The sequence below is a fragment of the Lepidothrix coronata genome, unplaced genomic scaffold (genome assembly GCF_001604755.1).
Source record: "Lepidothrix coronata isolate B3197 unplaced genomic scaffold, Lepidothrix_coronata-1.0 Scaffold205, whole genome shotgun sequence".
In the NCBI taxonomy this organism is placed as follows: Eukaryota; Metazoa; Chordata; class Aves; order Passeriformes; family Pipridae; genus Lepidothrix; species Lepidothrix coronata.
Genome location: NW_016690385.1, coordinates 738,870 through 760,981, shown reverse-complemented (window position 1 = coordinate 760,981; position 22,112 = coordinate 738,870). Strand labels below are relative to the sequence as shown.

General features: G+C 41.4%; 1 protein-coding gene across 2 annotated transcripts; it reads right to left on the bottom strand.

Annotated features, from left to right (window-relative positions):
- Nucleotides 1–221: 221 nt before the first annotated feature.
- HRH1 (histamine receptor H1) lies at nucleotides 222–21,004 on the bottom strand. Of its 2 annotated transcripts, none has more exons than XM_017832742.1 (3): nucleotides 20,894–21,004; nucleotides 4,223–4,426; nucleotides 222–3,064 (listed from the first exon to the last, which is right to left on the bottom strand). In XM_017832742.1, the coding sequence occupies exon 3, from the start codon at nucleotides 2,977–2,979 to the stop codon at nucleotides 1,543–1,545; it is 1,437 nt and encodes a 478-aa protein (XP_017688231.1). In that variant the 5' UTR covers nucleotides 2,980–3,064; nucleotides 4,223–4,426; nucleotides 20,894–21,004; the 3' UTR covers nucleotides 222–1,542. The 2 variants fall into 2 exon arrangements, with proteins under 2 accessions (XP_017688231.1, XP_017688232.1); XM_017832743.1 differs by having other exon boundaries at nucleotides 4,223–4,423; nucleotides 20,894–20,999.
- Nucleotides 21,005–22,112: the final 1,108 nt, after the last annotated feature.

Genomic DNA, 22,112 nt, shown 5'->3' with positions numbered 1-22,112 from the left:
GGTGTCATTATTCTGTGAAGTTGCAAGCTCCCTGATAAGTTGGCTCATATGATATATGAGACTATATACCGTGCTTTGAATTGATAGAGGGCAGATTTAAATCAGATATAAGGAAGAAATTTATATATATGAGGGTGGTGAGGCCCTGGCACAGGTTGCCCGGAGGAGCCGTGGCTGCCCCATCCCTGGAAGTGTCCAAGGCCAGGTTGGATGGGGCTTGGAGCAACCTGGGCTAGTGGAAGGTGTCCCTGCCCATGGCAGGGGGTGGAACGAGATGGTCTTTAAGGTCCTTTTCAACCCAAACCATCCTGTGCTGAGGGACTGTGTGTTCTTCCTTTGGGAACTAATCTATACTTGACTGCACTTAGGAAGAGGGGATTGATTTCTGCTGTGTAACAGGGCATGTCTGGTTGTGAGAATTAGTCAATACTTAGAAACAGTTAAATCAGTGGCTGAGGAAGTGAATGCTCAGAGTTGGTGGGATGAACCTCATCTGTCAAGGCTACCTCCCAGCTTTTCCACGTGAAACTGGTTTTACAGATGTTTGTCATTCAAGGGTTTTTTTGATGATCTCAGAAGTCTTTTCCAACCCAGTTGATTCTATTATTCTGTGATTTGAAGTTGTGGACAAAGGCCCTGAGCAACGTCATGTAATGTAAAAGCCAGCCCAGATTTCAGCTGTAGCTTGTACTTAGATGTTTTTTTGAGATCTCTTCAAACACAGAGTATTCTATTATTGTGAGTTTCTCCTGAAATATTTTACAGCATTTACAACAAGATTTATAAAATGCAATTAAATATAAAGGAAAGAAAAGGTAAACATACTTCATGTATAATCAACTGCAAGCCTGGAAACAGCAGCACACTGTTCTTGAACAGATAGTGACAGCATGAAAAGTCTTAGCAAAATTTCTAGGACATAAAAATACTAATTTTTTCAGCAAAGTCAGTGTACAGGTATAAATGGAGCAAACATAATATCAAAGAGATACAGTAGGGTACAATATGACTTTACATTTCATAAAAAGTTTATGATTTTTGGGGAAGCTTTAAATAAATATGGTAGACTTTCTTAAACAGTTGAAAGTTCTTTCTTTGACTATGCAGAGTACCTCCACTTGCAAATCCCACTTTGCAAGCAATATGTTCCTGTGTTTAATGGAGTAAGTCGAAAGAGAAAAATATATTTGGCCAATCACAGAAGTGTTATTCTATTTCTTCCTTTTCTGTAGCTGAATAATTTATAATCACTGAAGATCTCTATTTATACCTCCAGTTTTGTTCTGCGTGATGAAAGAGGCCATCTCAAATTGTAAATGGTTTACAACAGTCCAACAGTTTGGAGGTTGACCATGAATTTTTCAGATTCCTGATCTGAAGTAGCTCTCTTCAAATATGGGTAAAACTGTTAAATGCATATTTCCCACTTTTACTAACATTTGCTTATAAATTACAACTTTTTTGGTGTTTTTCTTTGAGACTGGAAGATTATGTTTGTTTGACCTCTCGAGCTGCTTTTGAGCTCAAAAATTCAGAGCAATATCAGTGAATGTGAAGGATCTGTTTGAATGTCTTCTTGAAATTCTGGTTACAAAGAGGATACAGGAAGGGATTTAAGGTGGAGTTCACATAGCCGAGCCATACAGTGACCATATGTAATTTTGAAAACTGTTCATGGTCATGAAATGCTATTACCATAAATGACACAAAATAGGGAATCCAGCACAGCATGAAGGCTGCCATTATGACCCCTAACTGCTTTGCTGCTTTCCTCTCCCTGTTCCCATGCAGTCCCTGAATGTTCCCTTTGGAATGGGTATGGAGACTTTGCCAGGTTTTCCTCAGGTAAGTCAGTCCTCTGAAATCCCTGTTCTCAGTCTTTTCCTGAGCACTGCAGGCTCTTTCCGAGTTAGGGTTGGAGTTCTCTCCACATGGTACCACCTCAGGGAAAGTCTGGTTGTCTGATGCAACACTTGAGTCACTGTCTTGTGAGCAGGGCTCCTTCTCGTTTGCGCTCTCTTTCATTGCACACATGTAGTTCTTTCCTGCTTTATCCAGGCCTCGCTCAGACTGGGCAGTGCTGAGAGGAAAACACCTCCATTTAAAGACTTTCCCATTATTCTTGCCATCAAACGCCGTTGAAGACTTGTCAGGATTACTGAAATGAAGTTCTGCCTCCGCATTTTCAGGCTGTGGGGAGCTTTGCTTGTCTTTGGGCAGGGTGTTCTCATCTAAGATCTGCTTTTGGAGGCAAACATTTTGCTCGTCCTTCGTCTTGCTACGCTGTATGAAGTTTTTGTCTGAGGAAGACCCATCTGATCCATTGATGAGCTCTCGGTGTTGGCAGTGTTTTCGAACAGCTCTGAATATTTTATAATAGAACCACAACATCAAGATCGAGGGTAGGCAGAAGTTGACAATGGCCGTCAACACTTTGAACCAGGTGACCTCAGAGAATTCCGTCTCACACTTGTTTTTCTTTACTTTCCTTTCCCCATTGTTAGCAAAAACGTGCCATCCTAGGATTGGAATGACCCACATGAAAGAGAGCAACCAGATCCCCAAAATCATGAGCGATGCTCTCATTTTTGTTCGGTACTTGAGATATTTCAGTGGTTGCTGAACTGACCGGTAGCGGTCGATGCACAATATGAAGAGGTTGAAAATGGAGGCAGTGCTGGCCACATAATCCATGGACAGCCAGAACAAACATACTGGTAAGCCCAGAGGCCACACTGGACTTAGAAGATAGACAATATTCAGGGGCATGACAGCTGCACCAACTATAAGATCTGCAATAGATAGGCTGACAATGTATAAATTGCCAACTGTCTGCAGCTTCTTCTCAGTTTTCACAGCACATAGTACTAATATATTCATGACAATAGTGATCAGTGAAATGCTTCCCAGGAACAGGCCTAGAAGAGCTGAGTGAGGGTTAGTTGAGTTATCTGTTGTGTTTTTTGACATCTTTTTCATAGGCCCACAGAATGAAAATCAGGGCCAATGTCCAGGCCTTGGAAAGTCACTCTTGGTTTACACTTCTGGATGAAAATGTGTTGGACTGCTTTGTGATTTTTATTTCCAGAACTAGGGAAAGGAAAAGAAACGTGCTTAATCACTGTAGTACTAAAATAAAATAAAATAATAAAGCTTATCTGTGCTTCACCTTATCACTGTCCCTTTTAGGGCTTTCCTAAGTAATGAATTTTTACAACATTTTACATATAGATTTCACAGATTTCACAGAATATTCTGAGTTGGAAGGGACCCACAAGGTAATAAAAGATGTGTTCTATGAAAAGTACTGGAGCAAGCTCCACTAACCAATCCAAAATGGTTTGCAGAGGTGTTTCATAGGGCTTTATATATTTCTGGCCCCAGAATCTGGAGAAGAAATTTCAGTCCTCACTGGTTTAATTCATTATATCTCAGTAAATAGCTGATCAAAAACCAAAATATAAACTACATACTGGCAAACCAATTTAAAGTGGTAGTAAAAAGTATATTAACATGTTTTGTACTAAAAAATTTAAACAAACCTGTAATTTACAACCTACACCTAATAGTTTGAGAATACAGCAGTTGGCAGCCAGAAGCAATCATTCAAATTATAAGTAATGAGTAATCTATTCCTACACAATTTAGGCTTACACAGATTTCAAACATTTAAAGATGCTATTCTTATTTTAAATCAAGTGCAAAATAATAGAATTTTTTAGGATTATTAAGAATCTACTTCCCAACTGCTAACTTCATGCATTGATCTAAAGTCCAAGAAATGATTAATAATATTTTAAGTCTTGGAGGATATGGTCAATTGACCAAATTCTGTCTTCAGGACTTAGAAGAAAAATGTCCGTGAGGGTGATACACGTTTTGTGCCATTTTATAGAGCTTGTCTGAGTTTATGTTCTGGTAAATCTCTTAAACGAATGAGGAAAGAAACAGATTGTAAAGATATTAGCCCAAAGTTTTTACACAGCTAGCACTGAGATATATATGGGATTTCTCATTCTTAGAGTTCTAAACAAGGTCTAAACAATACAATGCAATAGATTATTCAGTGATCAATGTTTAATATTGAAATTCAATAATTCAGTGTTTCGTGCTAACTTTATCTTTCTTATTCCAGAAATCAGGTTTGAAACTAAAATGTTTGTGTGCTTTCTTATAAGAGGTCAAATCCCTTCTTTGAGGGCTTTACTTAGGCTTTACTTACAAATGCCTGGTGTTGAGATGTGTCCTTGGAAGCAGGAGCATCCATAGGCAGAGGAAATAGGGACACCATGGGGTGTGAGCTTGACAGCTGTGCTCTGGAATTTTGTATTCTGTATATTCCATACAGCCCTCAGGTTCTGTCAGGTACAGGTCCTCAGTGGCAGCCTGGCACAGATGTCAGCAGATCAGAGGCCTCAAGCATCTCCTGTGTGAGAATGAGAACAGAAATTACTCCTTGGATTTGAAACTAGTATGTCTGGTGATGGAAAATTATTATATCCCACTCTGTCCTTCCCACAGCTAAACACTGTGACCTCCTCGCTGGGTGTGAGTGTACAGGATGTGCTCAGGTCAAGGAATTATGTTCATTGCTTCAGGGACCCCATAAAGAAATGACTGATCTTCACGTATTTTCATTTAAATTTATGGTAAAATAAAGGGAGAGAAGGCAACTTTAACTGAGTCTTCAACATTAAAAATAACAGCAAAGAAAGTTATCTGGTTAGACAGCTCTCCTTTGTTATTTATGAACTGTATATGGAATATATATGCGTATGGGGTTGGACTGGACAACCTTCAGAGATCCCTTCCAACCCTAACAATTCTGTGCTTTTGTGAACAAAACATAGAGCAGAATTCAGTAAATTTTGTTGACTGCTTCCCAAACTTTCTGCTTAGCACTGCTGTGGTAAGATAGGGTAGGATTTAGAAAGCAACTTGCAGAACTCGATCTGGAGTTGTGCTCCAAAGAAGGCATGAAGGTCAAGTTTTCAACTCACACTCCCCTTTTATTAAAATGTCTTTTATTACATTACAAAGCTTGATTACTTTTCTGTTTTGGAAGAGCTTATGCAAGCTATAAGAATCCAAAAATTATGTCAGGAGATGAAAATAATTTGAAAATGCTAAGAACAAGAAAAATTCAGGGTAATGCACTTGCTCTTTAAAAAAAACACATGCTAAGTGGTACTTCATGTTTATAATAATTCTGTCTTATAATGTAATTTTCATCACAGTATCATTTGAGCGATTCATAGTCCCTCATGTATCTTATCTTCTCAGCTTTTTAGAGAGCTGGCCATGTACTATTAAATTTTAAAGTGAAATTGAGGAACAGTTTGCCAGATCGGCAAACATCATACATCTAAACCCAGCCAATGTCCTGACTACTTACTGATTTTTTCTGTTTAGACTTTTTTTGGTCTGTACTCCTTCAGACACTCTAGACAAGCAATCTAGATTTTGAAATTAGGGGTTTTTTAAACTTCAGTGCAGTGCAAGCAACCTAGTCTGACTTTGATCTTCTGACATCTTCCATTGGAACAAGTCCACTTATATGATAGGTTTAATATGGCTATGAGTGGGACTATACCCAGTAAAAAACGCCTACAGTATTAATTACTGAAATGAGCTTGCAAGAACCATTTGCCCTAGTCTAGAGTGAGTAGATCTGAAGCTGGATTAGGATACGAAAGCTTTACCATATTTTCCCTGTTGAACAATTTGTGGATTTCACAGATGATCTTTTACAACCCTGATTTTGGGAGTATTCTCCCACCAAAGACAGTACTTTAAGGCTCTGATTGATTTAGGTTTTGGAGTGTGTTGATAAGAAAGAAGCCACTAAAGACATAACTGGAGGAGGGTCTCCATACCTTTGTCACGAATGTTATATACCAGCACATGCTTCTGAATCCTTTAGTTTAATCTGAAGCCAAACTATACCTCTGAATCCATTAAAAAGTTGTATCAAGGGATTGAATTGGGCACAAAATGCTTAAAGTAGAGCAGAAATGCAATGTTGCCTTTGTATGATCTAGTCCTTGCAACTGTCTCTTTGCATTTCCTAGCACATGACACCATGTGCTGCTGCTGTTTCTGCCTTATATTTTTCAGATCGTGAGAAATTCTCCTTAAATTCTGGTAGGCATTTGGCAACATATCAGACATACCGTAGTCCCACACTCATGTGTGTACATGAAAAATAATCTGGTGTCCTTCTTGAGTCTTCTGGGGGCCAAAGAAGGCTTCCAACGCAGGAGACTGTACATCCTGCACCCATCAGTGTCCATACCCTTTCAACAAGGAGTTAATTACAGAGGGCCCACATCTCCCTTTTCTACACAGACCAGCAGAACAGTGCAAGAGAAACGAGTCAGGTTCCCCTCAGAAGTGAAGGTGACTGCACACAAAACAGCATGCAGTGAAGTTCCTTTCATTTGCAGAAATATTATGTTACTACTCATTGCCCTCCAATACCACACTGTATTCAGAGCCTTTGCCCTCTCTTACCCACTAAGCTTATATTGAACTGCTACATTTGTCACTCTTTGTTGGAATTAGTACATTTTGCCACACCATTTTGACCAATGGAAGCTAATTAGAAAGCAATAAGCAATAATTTCACAATAATGTGAAATTCACCACTCTCTTCTTCTGTGCTCTAAGGAAGATTGTAGTCTACAAATTTCCTTCTTAAACTTCCTCCCAACACCATTAGTAGTAATGGTACCAAATATCATCAGCAGTTAGTCATGGTGGTAGCCCTGTGATTTGCAATAGCAGTTCCTTTCTCTTCCTTGAGGCACGCACCATTTGGCAAGTGTCTGTAAGCTGCTTGTGGTATATGTACCCCTGTTCAGGAGCTACTGGTTTAATTCCTTATCTGTAACTCAGTTCCCAGTAGAGGAACAGTAATGATACTGAATAAATGGGTTTTAATGTTTGAAGAGTTACACCAAGACAAAGTTCACTAATACTAAACAGATTTTAAAGAAAACAGTCAGTCTAAGGTCTTGGATTACTTTTTGGAATTTCTGAACCCTGACCTCACCATGAAATGCCTCTCTAATTTTTACAGTCTGTAAAGAGCTTTTTCTACAAGGAAAACCAGTAATCATGATTTGTTTGTTATTGTATCACAGTTATAAGGAACAAGAATCTACTGGGACATGCTGAGTGGATGTCTTACTGACTCATTAGTGCAGGTGCAATCTATTAAGCCCTGGCTAAGTGGGAGGAAGTTCCTAGAAACAGATGCCAGCATATTTCTTATGGATGAACTTTTAAGAAACTACAGCTCCAACAGGAAAGGGCTGGGCTAGAGCTGAATTTTTGTTCATCGGACTAAGTTCAAGTTAGAAGCTAAAATTTGATTTCAGATGACCTGTCTTCATTATGTTATACTCGAGAAACCTATTTGTTTCTAGTGATTTGTTTTAATTATTCTTTAGGTGTTGAAAGTTTTAACGTGCTACAGGTTTGATTAATTTCCCTCTCAAAAGACTCATTTATTTCTCTGTAAGGAAACATTCCCTATTCAATGCCTGCCAATATTTGAGGAATATTTTTGATAAAAAGTAGATGAAAAACCTTGATAACTTGCCTGCTGTTCCCACTGTCTCAGTCCAGGGAGGACACAAGTTTGTTGTTTTGGGTTTTGGTTGTTTGTTTGGGTTTTTTTCCTCAGAAAAGTGTCTTCCACTATCAAAGGAAAGACTGAATTTCGTCTGTCCTTGAGTTGTCTCTCCTAGGTAGTCTGAAATGAAAAGCTACATAATCTGAAGCTTTAGTGTCTGACCAGTCAAAGTTTGTCAGTCCTGCTGGATTGTCCTCTTCCCCTCAGATACCTATTTTAAAGGGCAGTGAGAGTTATAAATAAATCTCTTACTATGTAAACAAACAAGCCAGTCTGACTTACAAATACTTTCATTCCTTGTTTTTATTATGACACTTCCTTTGTGTGGAGAAACTCCGTAACAACAGATTTGGGCATCTGACTGTCTAGTTTTGCATTAACTTGCATTGTGTGCATTTGGTGGCAGAGGATTTTCAGTCGTTCTTGAAGTAAATGCTGTCTTGGGGTATAAATGAGGCCAGAACTAATGTAGCAGATGTGCTGAAATCTACTTTACAGACTAGACTGCAGAGAAAATTGCTGTCTGAGTTGTTGGATTTGAGATCTACATGCTGATTTAGGAGCTGGATGCTCCGCAAAATGATGCAGGCCTTCAGTGTGCCAGTGGTGACTGGGAAAGGTATTCTTCCTGGGCAGGGGAAGGGCAAGCAGGCTGGTTCTGAAGCCTTCTCCACACTTTCACTTCCAAGGAGATTCGATGGTCCAATGCTGTAATTGATGCCCTTTTTATCCCTCCTTATTCTGTCACTTGTCTAAAAAATATTTTCAATAGGCCGTATAGGTTCAGAGCAAGAATAAAGCAGAATAGAAGGAACAGTGTGGTTACATCCACACTCCTAAGACATTTATTCAATTATCTCTAGCAATACACATTACAAATTATTTTAAAATACTTTAGCTGAAGGCTCCTTGAATTCATTTATCCAGCTGTTCTGAGTGTGCAGTACCCTGTGAATGGTCCTCTCATGCCTAGAGCAGTGAACAGGGGACTGCTTAATTCAGTGTTACAAAAGAGCTAGAACAAAGTCAGCATGTCTGTCCTTCTACATAGGAGCTATTTAACTTGGTTGTGGTCTGTTCTGTGATTTTAAATTTACCCTTATTTCTCTAACTTGGATGGTGATATTCTAAGCATAACAAGCAGACCTTGTGAACAACAAAAAGATGGAATGCAGAACCTATTGTGAAGGACAATTGACATTTCTGAGTTACTTTATGAAGTCTTTCAAGGAGAAAAAAGTATTTATTATTATGAAAATATGATACACTGAATTTGTAACTGGCTTATGTAGGGCTATTTTCTTTTCAGTCCAGTCATTCTACTGTGCTATCACTCTTTTTTTTTTTTAATTGGTGTATTTGGATATTAGGGTACAGGCTGTCAGGATTGCAGACAAATACTTCTGCTTTTATTTAATTGAGGAAATATTACATGGAGATATTTAAAGTGAAGCATAATTCAAAGAGCAAGAAAACATTTGTGCTGGCTGAAAATTTAGAAAATATAAGTGGAAGCTCAGCTTCAGGCTTGTAGATGATGCTTAACTTGATTATATTTGATATTTTCAGGTTTTAGCTTTTATCGAATCACAGCAGTTGCTTCTCCAGCCTCACACAGTGATCAGATTGACAGACTACATGCTACTCTCACATAGATTTTGTTGATTGCTGATCTTTAGGCTTTTATTTGGGTGAGGGGCCTGGTTCAGTAGGAAAGAAACTGGTTAGTTTTAGCTCTCTGCCAGCAAAAACTGTAGACCTCCAGAGCCTTCTGAAAGTTTTAGCATGAAGATCACAAATCAATATAGCCATGCTATCCTTATTTGCACGCATGGATCCCAAGGCCTGTGAACTTTGTGAGGAAATTGAGTACTTGAATCTGAGGCACCACTGAGCTCAACTCTTGATCAAGATGCTGTACTGTGTCTGCTTGTGAAAATACTGGTCTGTCTCAGAAATAACCATCTCTTCTGGTGTGCTGACCTTCCCCCCACCTCCCTCTTACTGGTGTACTGTTCACTGCATTGGATTAAGAATATTGTACTGTATCCCATCTTAAATCATCTCTCTGCTTTGTATTCTGATACCCTTGAGTAACTACTAAGGATATGTGATGCTGTTGGATCTCTGGGGAATGGGGAGCAGGGAAGGAAAAACAGCTTTGAATTTTGTTCAGTGAGAACAAACATACTCATTCTACCACTGCCTCAGTTTAACGAGACAGGAATGTCTGCTAAGGAGGGCGGGATATGAGAAAAAACCAAGCTCCTTCCTCTGGGTAATTATAACTTTGAAATTAAGAGGCTCCAGTCGAAAAGGTGTGGAAAAGAAAATAACAGCTCTTTACTAAAAAAATGTAGGTAACAGAACAAAATCCCCTAAAACTGTTCTTCAGTCAATCACAGTTTTTTTCCCTGTGAATACATATGGGAGGTACTTTCTAGCGGGTCAGATCCCTGCCCATAGGATACCGGTACTGCACTCACTCTCATTGACTTCCCTTTTTCTCTCTCCTTCAGCTCCTGTAGTTGGGCTGCTGGAGCACAGGTGGGTTTCCTGTTCCACCGCCTCATGTCTTCTCCGTAGTCCTCTAGGACTTCCACACCTTGGTTTGTGAGGTCTGTCCTCTCTCTCTAGCTGGGGGGCGTCTGGTTCGCACCGGTGCCACATGTGATGCCTTTAGGTCCATCTGTTTTTTTCTTATTTTCCTAGTTTTTATAAGCTTTTTTCATGGTTTGAGAACCCCAAAATCTAGCTTTATAAGTAGTTATATAGTAGAAGAAGATTTTAGAAGCAGCAACCCTTATTCACTCACCCTTTAGCACAGTAGCTTACACATTCCCATACCCCATCACCCCATTCCATGCTCCCATATCAATATCCCCTGAATTCCAGTAGAAAATGTTTAGTCTCTCTTTAAGAGTAGGCCTGTTATGTTTAGAGAACACTTGTACCCTGGCCTGAACCGCAAGAGTACAGTCAAGAACTGGGTGACCGTGTACCCTGTGTGCTCTGAAGAAGATGAAGATGATGAAGAAGTGGTCTTGAAAAGCCCCCAGCCTCAATTCTCCATGGGCAGGCCGAGGGTGGACCAGGGCAAAAGCCAGTGGGTGGATGAAACCTGGGATTGGACAACCAATATTATAAATTGTAACATCTGTACAGAGAGGCGTCTTGTTACTTAATTAAATCCTTTTCTTATCTCCAATTAAATTGCTTTGGAGGTTTTTTTTCCTCAGCTCCTGCAGCCAAGACATGGAAACAGTCTACCTCAATCTTCTCTCTCAGTTTTTTCTGTCCATCCTTTGCCTGTGGAGTGTCTTGAGGCCCTCAATCAATGTCTCTGCGCTGGGGATGCGGGCCTGTAGCGGGCCACTGATCATGCTGTCATGCATCCGAAGTTTATTTATTATAGAGCTCCCTGGCTCTCAGTTTTCCCCAGCCTGCAATGGTGTCAGATAACTGGCATGTGCAGACGGCTCCATGTGTGTGAGGCTCCACCACATCTGTGGTGTGCACCTAACTCTGTCAGGGTCCCTTCCAAAAAGTACCTGTAACAGTGCCAGTTCCCTCAGGTGGAGGATCCCTTCCTCTATGGTCTTCCAGCCCTTTGAATAATGGTGCTCCTGCAAAGGTTCTCTGTAAATGAACCTCTCCCTCACACCGGTCAGAAGTCATGTCCAGAGAGAAAGGGACTTTGATTCTTTCACAAACACCTCCTCGATACTCGCACCCTGGACAATAGACCTCAAGAACCTTGCTTCACTGCATCAAGGTTTATGGCCTTACCCGTAGAGTCCCAAACTCAGATCATCCAGGTCAGAATGGGCTCATTTGAGTGACAAGTAACAAACTCCGGAGGTTGTTATATGACAAGGCCTCTGTGATGATCTCTGGCTCTGGGCCTGCCGCCTATGAGGGTCCTGCCTCCCTGCCATCATCAACTGGTCAATTGGTCTCATATTTCCTTTTTTGGATAGGGGCAACCTCCATTGGATTGGTCTGTTCTTTTGGTTTGGCCATATCCTGAGTCCCCATGGGATCAGGCATTTTCCTTTCCCTTGCTGCACAGAAGTGCTGCACCACACCGAGCAGCTGCCGGTAGGCAGTGGCCAAAACTCCGCATGCAACTGTGAGCTACCTCTCCATGAGTCTACCGCAACCTCTCTCCCTCATGGATTTCATTATTTTCATGGGCTTTAGGAGCTGTTCAAGGGTGAACTTCCACGTTGTTGGAGCAGAAAAGTTCTCTAAGAATTTACCCATATCCTCCCATAACCCTTGCCACTCGAGGTTTCCCACCGCTGGGGTGGGCTTCTGGACGCATTCTTGACGATTCCTGGCCCTGGCTTCATATATTAGGTATGCCATAATGGCACAAACTTGCACACAAAGCCCAAAGAGTAAGACATCTCTGACATCTAAAGAGAATTTAAACTTCCCAGAAGCAATTGTAGCGACCCAAAGGAGAAATGGATGAAGGGTCGGGAGAACATACCTCCCTGTGTTTCTCCACAGGGATGGGTGCCATTATCCTTAAATCCCCCGAGGAAACAACTTAGGCTAGAGCAGGAGTGCAGCCTTGCAGACATTTCTCAGAGGTCATTTAAAAATACTGTAATAACAATAATATGAAACATTGCGATTCAAACAAAAAAATTAATAAAACCCAAAACTCAAAACAACCGTATAGGCAGTTCTGTTTCCAATACTGTAGCAGTGTGCTTTTGCTGATCTTATACTCTTTCCACTTTGAAATAGCATGTTGTGCTATTTTCATAGTATGTTCATGGAGGGGATTCAGTCCCAGAGTTTGATAGGTACTTCCATGGCATGGCTGGGTACTCAGTCACTTCGCAGATTAATTGAGATATTGTGTTATACACAGTTATGAATGCACATCACAGCAGGGGAACTAGACAAACTATAACAACCTGTCAAAAGCAAATTATTTCTGTAAAATATGGAAGCTTATGGTACAAATGGAGCTTTGGTACAAATGCAGCTTCACACTCAAGCAATGCAAAGTTTGAGGAGTTTATTACTTCAGTTGTGGCTACACAAGGATGATGATTTGAAGTTGTTTGACGTTAAGAGCCTAATTTTCTACCTGCTTATGACTTGTCTATATGGACAAACTGAAATAAAGCTAATCCAACTCAGGTGTTTAACTTCAGCTCAATCTAACTTTGCATCCTCCCATCCAGTCTTCTGTTTCTGTTCTTGGGCACTGCCAAACACAAGAATTCAATTTCCAAACTTAGACTCACTGTAAGGGCCAGTTCTTGAGCAAAGAGTGATCGAAGAAATACTCCTCTGGAAGTTCTTGCTCTCATTAGTAGTAACCAGAACACCATCAAAGTTCTTTTCCCTGAGACAAGGGAAAAACTTCATTCTGGTTTTGATATTTGCTATGTGTTCCTGTGTTTCCGTGTTCTGAATTTTATTTTTTTTTTAATTCAAGTTTATTATTTGATCTCCCAGGATGACAAGAAGTACAACTTTTACTGTACGGTTCCTATATGATGCTGAGCATATGTGAACCTGGAAGTATATTTTAGGTGTTCATTACTGTATTCAAAAACCCACCACTAAAGCCAAGAAAGTGATGCTCGGAAGGCAATGTTCTGGGAGCAGCAGTAATATGTCAGAAGTGGAAATTAAATCCAAAATACAGACACATTAGTCTTACGAAGTGTCCACACAACTAATAATATGCAATATACAGAAAAATATCAAACATTGGCTCAAAAAGGAGAGGTACCTTTACATAGTAAAGGTACCCAAGAAGTAAAGCTTAATGGGCATCTAAAATGCTTTCGTGTGTAGAGAAATCCTTGTGTGAGCAGAAAAGACTGGCAATAGCATAATTTGATGTCGGAAGACAGAAATTGTGTGAACAATTTCCCTTGCATTTCTGTGTGTATTGCTTTAGCACAGTTTGGGTATAATCAGCTAGTTAAAATGGCTACAGGAGCTGAAGTTAGAACAAACGTGGATTCATGCCAGATGCCAAGGAGGAGTTTTGGCAGGTGAATAAAGTTTTCTCATCTCCTATGACCACCTGTTGTGATCCAATTAGCAGTGGACAGCAAAGTATGTTTTCTTTATGTAACCAATGTAATGTGAACAAGAATTAAGCGTCGTGACAACTATATAAACTGTCTTTCTTCTAATAAAGCTGACATTTTGCTGATCTTAAGGGTCTGTGAGCAACCTGTTCATGCCTCTCCATCATTAATTTGATTAAATGAGCATGCATGTCCTAATTAATTGGCATAGGTGAACATACAATTTAGTGCTAAGCAATACTTCCTTCTAAATATGAAGAGGCCATGCCAAGTGTGGTGGTTTGAAAAACCTTTTTTGAGGTAGTAATGGTTTGCCCCACTGATAATATTCTTACTGGACCAATCAATAGTCCACGTGCACCCTATGGAAATTACATGCCCACAGAAACGGAAGAGAAGGTGGTGAAGATAGTTTAGAAGAGAGGTAGCCATGATCTGAGCCACGAGGAGGCAGGGGGCCAGTGAGCCCCTCTGGGGGCCAAGGGCCCCCAGCCCCCAGCCAAGGCTACAGGAGACCCAGTATAGTGTCAAAGCTGGACCGGGTCCCATAATCAAGAGCTGGAAAAGTTTCCTTACTGTCAGCAGCAGTAGACGACACTGAAAGTGGCAGCAGAGCAGTCCTGAACAGAGACAGCGATGGCTGAAAGCCAAAAAGATAGCCAGTAGCAGTGAGATAACGTGAAGCCAGCTGAAAGACGCAGAGATGTTCCTGCAGGAGGGAGAGCTGGCAACAAAACAGAGGTAAACTCAACAGAGCTGGTTTGCAGTAAGACTGTATTATTTTCCCAAAAACCAGAGTCTCTCTGAAGAGGAGGGGTGGACTTCCAAACCCTTAAGGAGTCCCGAAATGCAGCAGCAGCTAGAGAGAGGGAGAAAGGAGCTGAAAACCTGGAGTTGTCCAGAGAGCTGAGCCAGAATGGAATGCGGAGGAGGTGGCCGTGCCCTCTGCTGCTGCTGTTGCTGTTTCTATCAAGCTGTCGAGCTGGGACAGAGCAAAAGAGCGTTGGTAAGACTGAACTGAAAGCTGCCTTCAATGTTCTAACCCAAAAGGAGTGAAGATCTACAAGGAAATCCCCCGAAGGCTCGGGCTCGGGGTTGAAATTTCCACAAAATAAGAACAAAAATCCTGACTGCCATACTTAAATCTGCTGCCTCAGGAAAATGAGGGACACTAACCAGTGCCACAAAAAACTGAAATGAAGAAACTGAGAAGTGATAGAAAGACTTTTCTCTTTTCTTCTTGGACTTTTATTGAAGAAGAGGAGAAATAATTTAATTTAATATAAATATATATGTGGGTGTAAATAAACCTTTGTAAATATTTTCCCCTTCCCCCAATAACAAATGTTTGTGTTTTGTCTGAAAACTCTCCACATGGGGTGAAAAAGTCTATACCATCACTAAACCCTGCTCACAGGGGCAAACTGTGGGAGGGGGGGCTTGAACTTAAAAATTAGATTCTTAGGAGTTTCAAACAACCACACCAAGACAGGAAGCTAAACACCCAAACCAAATTCAGTCCCGCAAAGTTCAGTTTGTTATTGAGTGGTTTGGAGCTGAAACACTCTCCTAAAACCTACCTAACTTGTCAAAGGCTAGTGAGTAGTAGTGAAGGGAAAAGGTACTTCTAACAATGTTTTCTTCTTTAAAGGCTGGTTAACATTTGTGACATTCACTGTTACTATGGGTATGCTCTTATCCACAAGCAGTTTATCATTAGTACTCCCAGATTTCACATACTGTTTAAGTCCCTTCAGATTTGTTTTTCCTTGGTGTATTTATGGTACTAATTTCTTTGCATGTCATCTCTTTCTTATCTTTCTTCTCTTTAGCCTAAGTGAACTACAGAGTTATGCAGGCTCACACTGTAGCTACTAATCCATAATATTGTTCTGGGTTCTCAATATTTTTTTTTAGGCTGAGAATTGATTGTTTGAGAGCATTATTTTTCAATGCATATTGAAGAACAGAGCATCAGTGTCTTTGATATCTCTGCACTGAGGTTTGTGCTCCAAATCATGTTCTGCTCATTTGAATTTTCATTGTTCCAATGCTGCTGCATATTCAACAGTGTTGTGTAACTCCTGGACACATAAATCAGTGGTTGAAAACTACTTTTTACATGGAAAGCAAAGGAAGAGTATGAGCAAGGGTGTTTTCCTGCGCATTTCAATACATCCTGCAGGGTGCCAAGGCTCTCATGGTCTCCTTTTTCAGTCCTCTACTTCAGGTCCCCTGACCTTTACTAGATCTTTCCTGATATTCCCTCAGGCCTGTCTTCTAGGTGGAGGAGAACTTAAAAACCTGCCTGCATGATTCATATGAGAGCTACAGGAATAGTATCAGGAAAAATTAAACATCCCCTGACAATTCAGTTACTGACAGAACTTTGGCTAGGGAAACACCTGAAAAAAAGTAAAAAAAGTCTGGATGCAATTCATAATCCAGAAAGCCTTAATTTACAGGATTAGAGCTGCAGGCACATAGCTTCTCAGCAGAACCGGTGAATGCAGTAACTTCCATGCTGTTTGTTTAGGAACCCTCTGAAAACAAATTAGGAAATGGAAAAATAAAGAAAAAAAACACTACAGCTGAACAGAGGAGGGTAGGGAAGCCCATAAATGGAACAGTGAATTCCAGAAGGAGCATATAAAAAAAGAAAGCTATCAAGTTACATTGAATATTATAATCAACTTGAATTTTTTCTTGTTCATGTATCAGAGTAGATCCATGTCCTTTGAATCAGTGAATAATGAACATCCAAAAAGCATCCAACAAGCAGCCTAAAAATCTCATCTAACCTGGTAGCAGCCAATATCTGGCTGTATGCAGATATATTATTGCTTTTTCTCTTTATATATAAGGGTTTAAAATGAAACCCTTCTGGAGAATCCTCAGATAAATTGTTTAGTTTTAGCCACTTGAGAGCTGATGTGTTTATTTATTTATTTATTTAAGACTTCTTTTGATGAATGTGTATCATGGACAGCTTTAATCCATGATGTGGAACACCAGGAGCAGAGGGTGTTTTTATATTCAGTGTGGAGTAGTAGAATCAGTATTAGTAGGCAGATATCATGTTTTAATTTCCAGCAGTGTCTCCTAAACCAGGATAGTTTGAAAGTGTAGCTTCAGTATCTTTCAAGTGCTGGATGTATGAAATGAGACCTGGAAATTTATTGGATGTCTGGGTGTTTCTGTTTTATCCTGGTGTCCTGCCTGATCCCAACCCCCCAGCTTTGTCATGCTGCTGTCTTCTGAGGACTGAGTTTCATTTTTATATATTAACACTGAACCTTCCTCAGTTGACATTGTTGATGTTATATACATGTATTTAGCAGTATAACCAACTATTTAATTAAAAAATTTTCTAGATACCATTGTATTATGATGCGTATTTATTTATTTATTTATTTATTTATTTTAAGTTTGTGCCTTAACCTGAAATTATCAAGAGGTAGATATATACTTTTTTAACTCTGGCTGGCATTTTTTTAAAACTCTCTGTAAAAATGGGCCTATATTTCATGAGCATTAAAACCAAAAAAACTTACAGATGATGGACGCATTCCAAAGAATATTTTGACCTTCAAAGTGCAATAACAATAATATTGGTATTGTTAATATATGTTAATATAGTGGTTAGGGTGCAGGACTCTCACCGCTGCGACCCGGGTTCGATTCCCGGCCCCCCGGGCAGATGGAGCTCGTCAGCCTTGTAAGGCCATCCATCTAAGAGAAGGTCACTCTAAACAAACCTACCTCCTGGGGACCTCACTGCCACTGTCCAAGCTTGCTCAGCCCCGGCAGATGAACCTCAGGATTAAAGGGTGGGCTCAGTTCAGCGCAAGCTGTGTCTCACCTAAAAAATCCACTGCACAGGCTCGAAGGGTTAATGACCTTTCCCAAATCTTCGCTCGCGAAGACTGGCCATTATATATGTAATATGTGTTAATATATGTTAATATATGTCGTTCATCATATTGTTAATATGTGTCATCCCCTCATAGAAGCTCAGACTTCTATGAAACTCATAGTGGCTCAACTTTCTAGTTTAATTCATACTAAAGTCTTATTCCTGTGGTAGTATCTCCCATATATGAATTATTTTTGCACAGAGACAGGGTGGAAATCCCCATCATGACTGCAATCCTAAAGCTCCAGATATGGTATTAATTTTCCCCGCTAGTTTAAACATTATCTGTATCATCCACTTTGTCGTCAATGGGATCTCTCAGCAAAACAATATTTAAATGTTATTTAAATGTGCTGTGCTGGAGAAGTCTTATCTTCTTTACTCCATTACTTGTATGTAAAAAGACACTTTTGGTGTAGTTGTTAGACCTATGTAATAACTGCTGTAATAGATGAAAAGTCCTTTGTGTTTTGATGTAGTAAACAAAACCGTGAGCTGTAAATCTCTTATAAACAAGGGGAATTTCCCAGTAATGTGGTTCCTTTAAAGCTGAGAAGCCTTTGTGTGCCTTTTCACTGAGGATCTATTCTGTTACTGGAATCCATTATTCCAGCTCACTAAAACAGGACATCTTCCATACAGGGATAGCAAAAATTCTTTAGAATTTTTTCAATTCCACCTCGTGCTACTACTACTTACTGCAACCCTTGATGAGCTGTAAAACTAGCTGGCTTTAATGCTTCTGCATCAGAAATGCAGTCAACTTTTAAAAATGTAACTCCACCTGTTGTTCAAATATAAAGATCTTTCTTTCCAAGTGACTTGGTAAGTCACCACTCACAAAAGTAAAAAATAATGTATGTTGTCAGAGACTGAAATGTTTGATGATTTATGCATTCTAGGAGACTTTTGCAGGCTTTTGACTTTTTGATGGGCAACTGGGCCCATCCCCCCTCCTCCAGCGCAGAAGATGTCAAGCCCCGAAAAGGCGGGAAGAGCCAAGGTTGCAGGCTTTTGACTGTTGCACTGTACCTCTGATGGCCCATAGGAGCCCATCCCCACCCTGCCTGTCGGGAAAAGGGCGGGAACCAGGCCAGAGAAAGCAGCTCTTGCGCAGGGCCCAGGGAGAGGTTGGAGGCTCGAGGTATGGCCCATGACACTGACCATGGATATAATAATTCATAACTTCTTGGAGTGTGGGGGCTTCCCTCCTTCACCCCCAGCAGATCAAGGTCACCATTCAACTGACAGACATGGAAGCTGCAACTACCAAGTTTCATCGCTGGACCCCGTGGGCGGTGACTATATACATCTGTCCACTCTCAGCTTTTCTTTCTCTTACTCTCCCTTGCTCTTATCCTGCCTTTCTCTCCCCTATGCATTTTCTTCCCCCCCACCAAAGGTTATCTCTGTGTCACACTGTTGTATGACAGCACTCAAACTGCTAGCATGCCTGTTGATACAGAATTGTTAAAATAAACCTTGCCAGTATATGTTTTCAGACACCGATTATTTAGTGTCATTGCACTTTAATCCACCCCAAGGGAATTATTGATAAAAACCTGAGTTACCCCCTCTCCCCTTTTCCTGGGGCGGGTCGTAACATATGTAAACAAGAGTTGTTAGTTCTTTCAATGTTGAGGCTGATCACTCTGAAATTTCTTTGGGGATTTACCAAAATGAAGTTAAATTCAGCTTAAGTGAACTTCTGGTGCTTTGAAGCTGTATGAAAGACTTCATCACAAAAATGCACAAATTAAGAAATCCTAGCGGGCCTTGTGCTGTTAATAAAAGTAAACCCGGCTACTGAAAGGTTTGGTTTCAGCTCACTTAGATATGTTAATGTACAAATATTTTTTTTTGTCTCTAATTTGGAATGTATATTGAGTTATCAATCTCTTTAAACTTCTGGTAAACTTACTGTAGCAGTATTATGAATTCCTTCATATTTTAGCAATAAGTCATTGAATATACAATTTTTTTCTTTATAAAAATACATATCTGATTTAAATAACCTCCAGCTTTTCTCCAGGCAGCTTTGCTGATTCTTGTTGAATTAAACAGATGACTGAGATGCACTGGTAGAGCACAAGGTCTCTTACAGCTCGAGAGCTTGGCGCTTTGCAAGTGAACAGTTTAGAAGCAACTTGTCCAAGAAGCCTGATTCCTCTCCATCATTCCTACCCAGTGTCTGTAAAGGAAAGCCTGGGGAGGCTACTTCAAGAATTGTCTGTGGTATACGTTTAGAGAAGGTTATGTTCCTACTATAGACCCATTCCCATTGGCCCCCCTCAGATGTGCTGGATGGACAAGATCTGTATGGAAATTAATGCATCTATGATTTTTTCCCCACATGCAAGAGCACAATTCCTTCAGAAAGGGATGAGGATATTCAGGCATACCTTTCTCTTTCTTCAGCCAAGGCATTGTTCACCCTTAAAACACAGAACCAACCCCTCCCTGGCTTTCTCTCAGCCATGTACTCTTTCATGGAAACCTATCATTTGTCAAGAGGAAAATGCTTAAAATAAGAGTGTAAATATATTTTACAGGTAGAAACTCACTCTAACCATCTTTATTCAAGTGGTCAGTGTGGCCACTAAGTACAATGGAGAATCTGGACCTTATCAATCTGTTTCTCTTCCCTTCCTTTCCCCTTCCACATGAACATCACCTTCATGCTCTGCCCCTTGCTGGCCTGGGGCTCCTCTCTGCTACTGGAGCAGTAGGCAGGACCGGGAGCCCTTGAGCAGCTGGGGCTGTTGGGTGCCAGACTGGAGCGCCCTTTGGTGCTGCCAGGATTGCAGCTTGGACAAGTGTCCTCTGGGAAAGAAAGGTGGCTGAGCTTCTTAGAGTGTATCGAAGCACCTTTTGTCTTTTTTCCTCAGCTTTGTTTGCCCCTACGTGGCATCCTTGGCTCGCCGCTAAGCCTGTACACCCGTCTGCTCTTCTGGGCTGTGCTGCCAGCTGGCAGGAACCCGATAAGGAGCAGCCTACTTCTGCAAAGTGTTTTCAGTCAATGCTTGGGAAACGTCAAACCCGAAGTGTGCCGGTGAGCTGTTTTGCTCTTGCTTGCTTTCTTCCCCCTCAGCGCTCCTCCCCGCGCTCAGCGCTATCGCTGCCTGTCTCGGCTGGGACGAGCGGGGACCGAGGAGCCCCCAGCGCTCCCCAAGCCTTCAATCTCTCCTCCCGCTCCCCAGCGGAGGATGCCGCCGCTCCCCTTCATCCCAGCTCTCTCTTCCCTTTGCCCGTCCGCCGTCCACTTACCGGCAAAGCGAAGAGGACAGCGGGGACCGGCTCCCAGCACCTCCGGCAGCTCGGGCAGCCCCGGCCGGGCCGGTGGTGGTCGTTCCCTTCGCCCTCCCCGTGCGGTGTCCGCGCCCCCGGCTGGGCAGGGCCGGGGCGGGATGTGATGCCCTGCCCTCTCCCGCCCCTCCGGTGCGGAGCTGGCCGGGACTCTGGGCGCTGCAGAGCGAGTTTCCCCCTTCCCCGATGCAGCGCTGACGGACCGAGCTCGGTTCCGCGTACCCGGGCTGACACAGCACTGCCGCTCTGCTCTCTGCGGCTTTTCCCGGTTCAGCTCGGCCGTGAACCCCTGTATTGCAAACCTGTGGGAATCAGAGATTGCTTCCGTCTGCAGAGGGGAAGCCGCCCTGAGGGTGACGTGTTAATTTACCTGGGGAAACACCAGGAGATCAGAAATCACATCTCGGTTTGGGATCATTTCAGTGCCTGATCCAGCCATAGGGTTGTCACTCTTGTCACTCTTCCTCTGATAATGAGCATGTGCCCTGAAGTAGCTTGGTATGTGTCGTTTCTTTTAGTGGAGCTGCCTTACAAAACTAGTTCAAGACCTGAAAAATCTCAAATATGTAGCACATTATTGCATATGTTAACTAAACTGATATTTTTGTGACTTCCATAGGTCCAGCACATCTGCTCTATGTTAAACAAACACACAGGGTGTGTTGGTTTCTTTTTCCAAGGGAAAACAACTAACTTAACAATTTTCATTTCTGTCTTTAAGATCATATTTATTTTTGCTTCACATCTAAAAATGTTTAGAAAAGTGTTGCGCGCAACTCTCTGGATTCAAAGGAATTCTTTTGTTACATAAGACATGAAGAATTCATGCAATGATGTTTTTGCAAATAGTGTTGTTAGGCATTTAGTAACTTCACTGGCTGTGAAATTGGTGAAGAGTAATCAAACTTTGCACAATTCCCCCCCACCATGAGCAAATAAGAAAATACAGGAGATATCCGTGTTCCGGTTCACTATCTAGGAGGATAATAAGTGCACCTTATTATCCTTTGACAAAAAGTGCACCTCTATCAGTGAGGAGGGGCCTCTGGTGGTCTAGTGGTTAGGGTGCAGGACTCTCACTGCTTCGACCCAGGTTCGATTCCCAGCCCCCCGGGCAGATGGAGCTCGTCAGCCCTGTAAGGCCATCCATCTAAGAGAAGGTCACTCTAAACAAACCTAC

Coding starts and splice junctions, on each gene's coding strand:
- HRH1 (XM_017832742.1), bottom strand. CDS start 2,979: ATGAAAAAGATGTCAAAAAACACAACAGATAACTCAACTAACCCTCAC.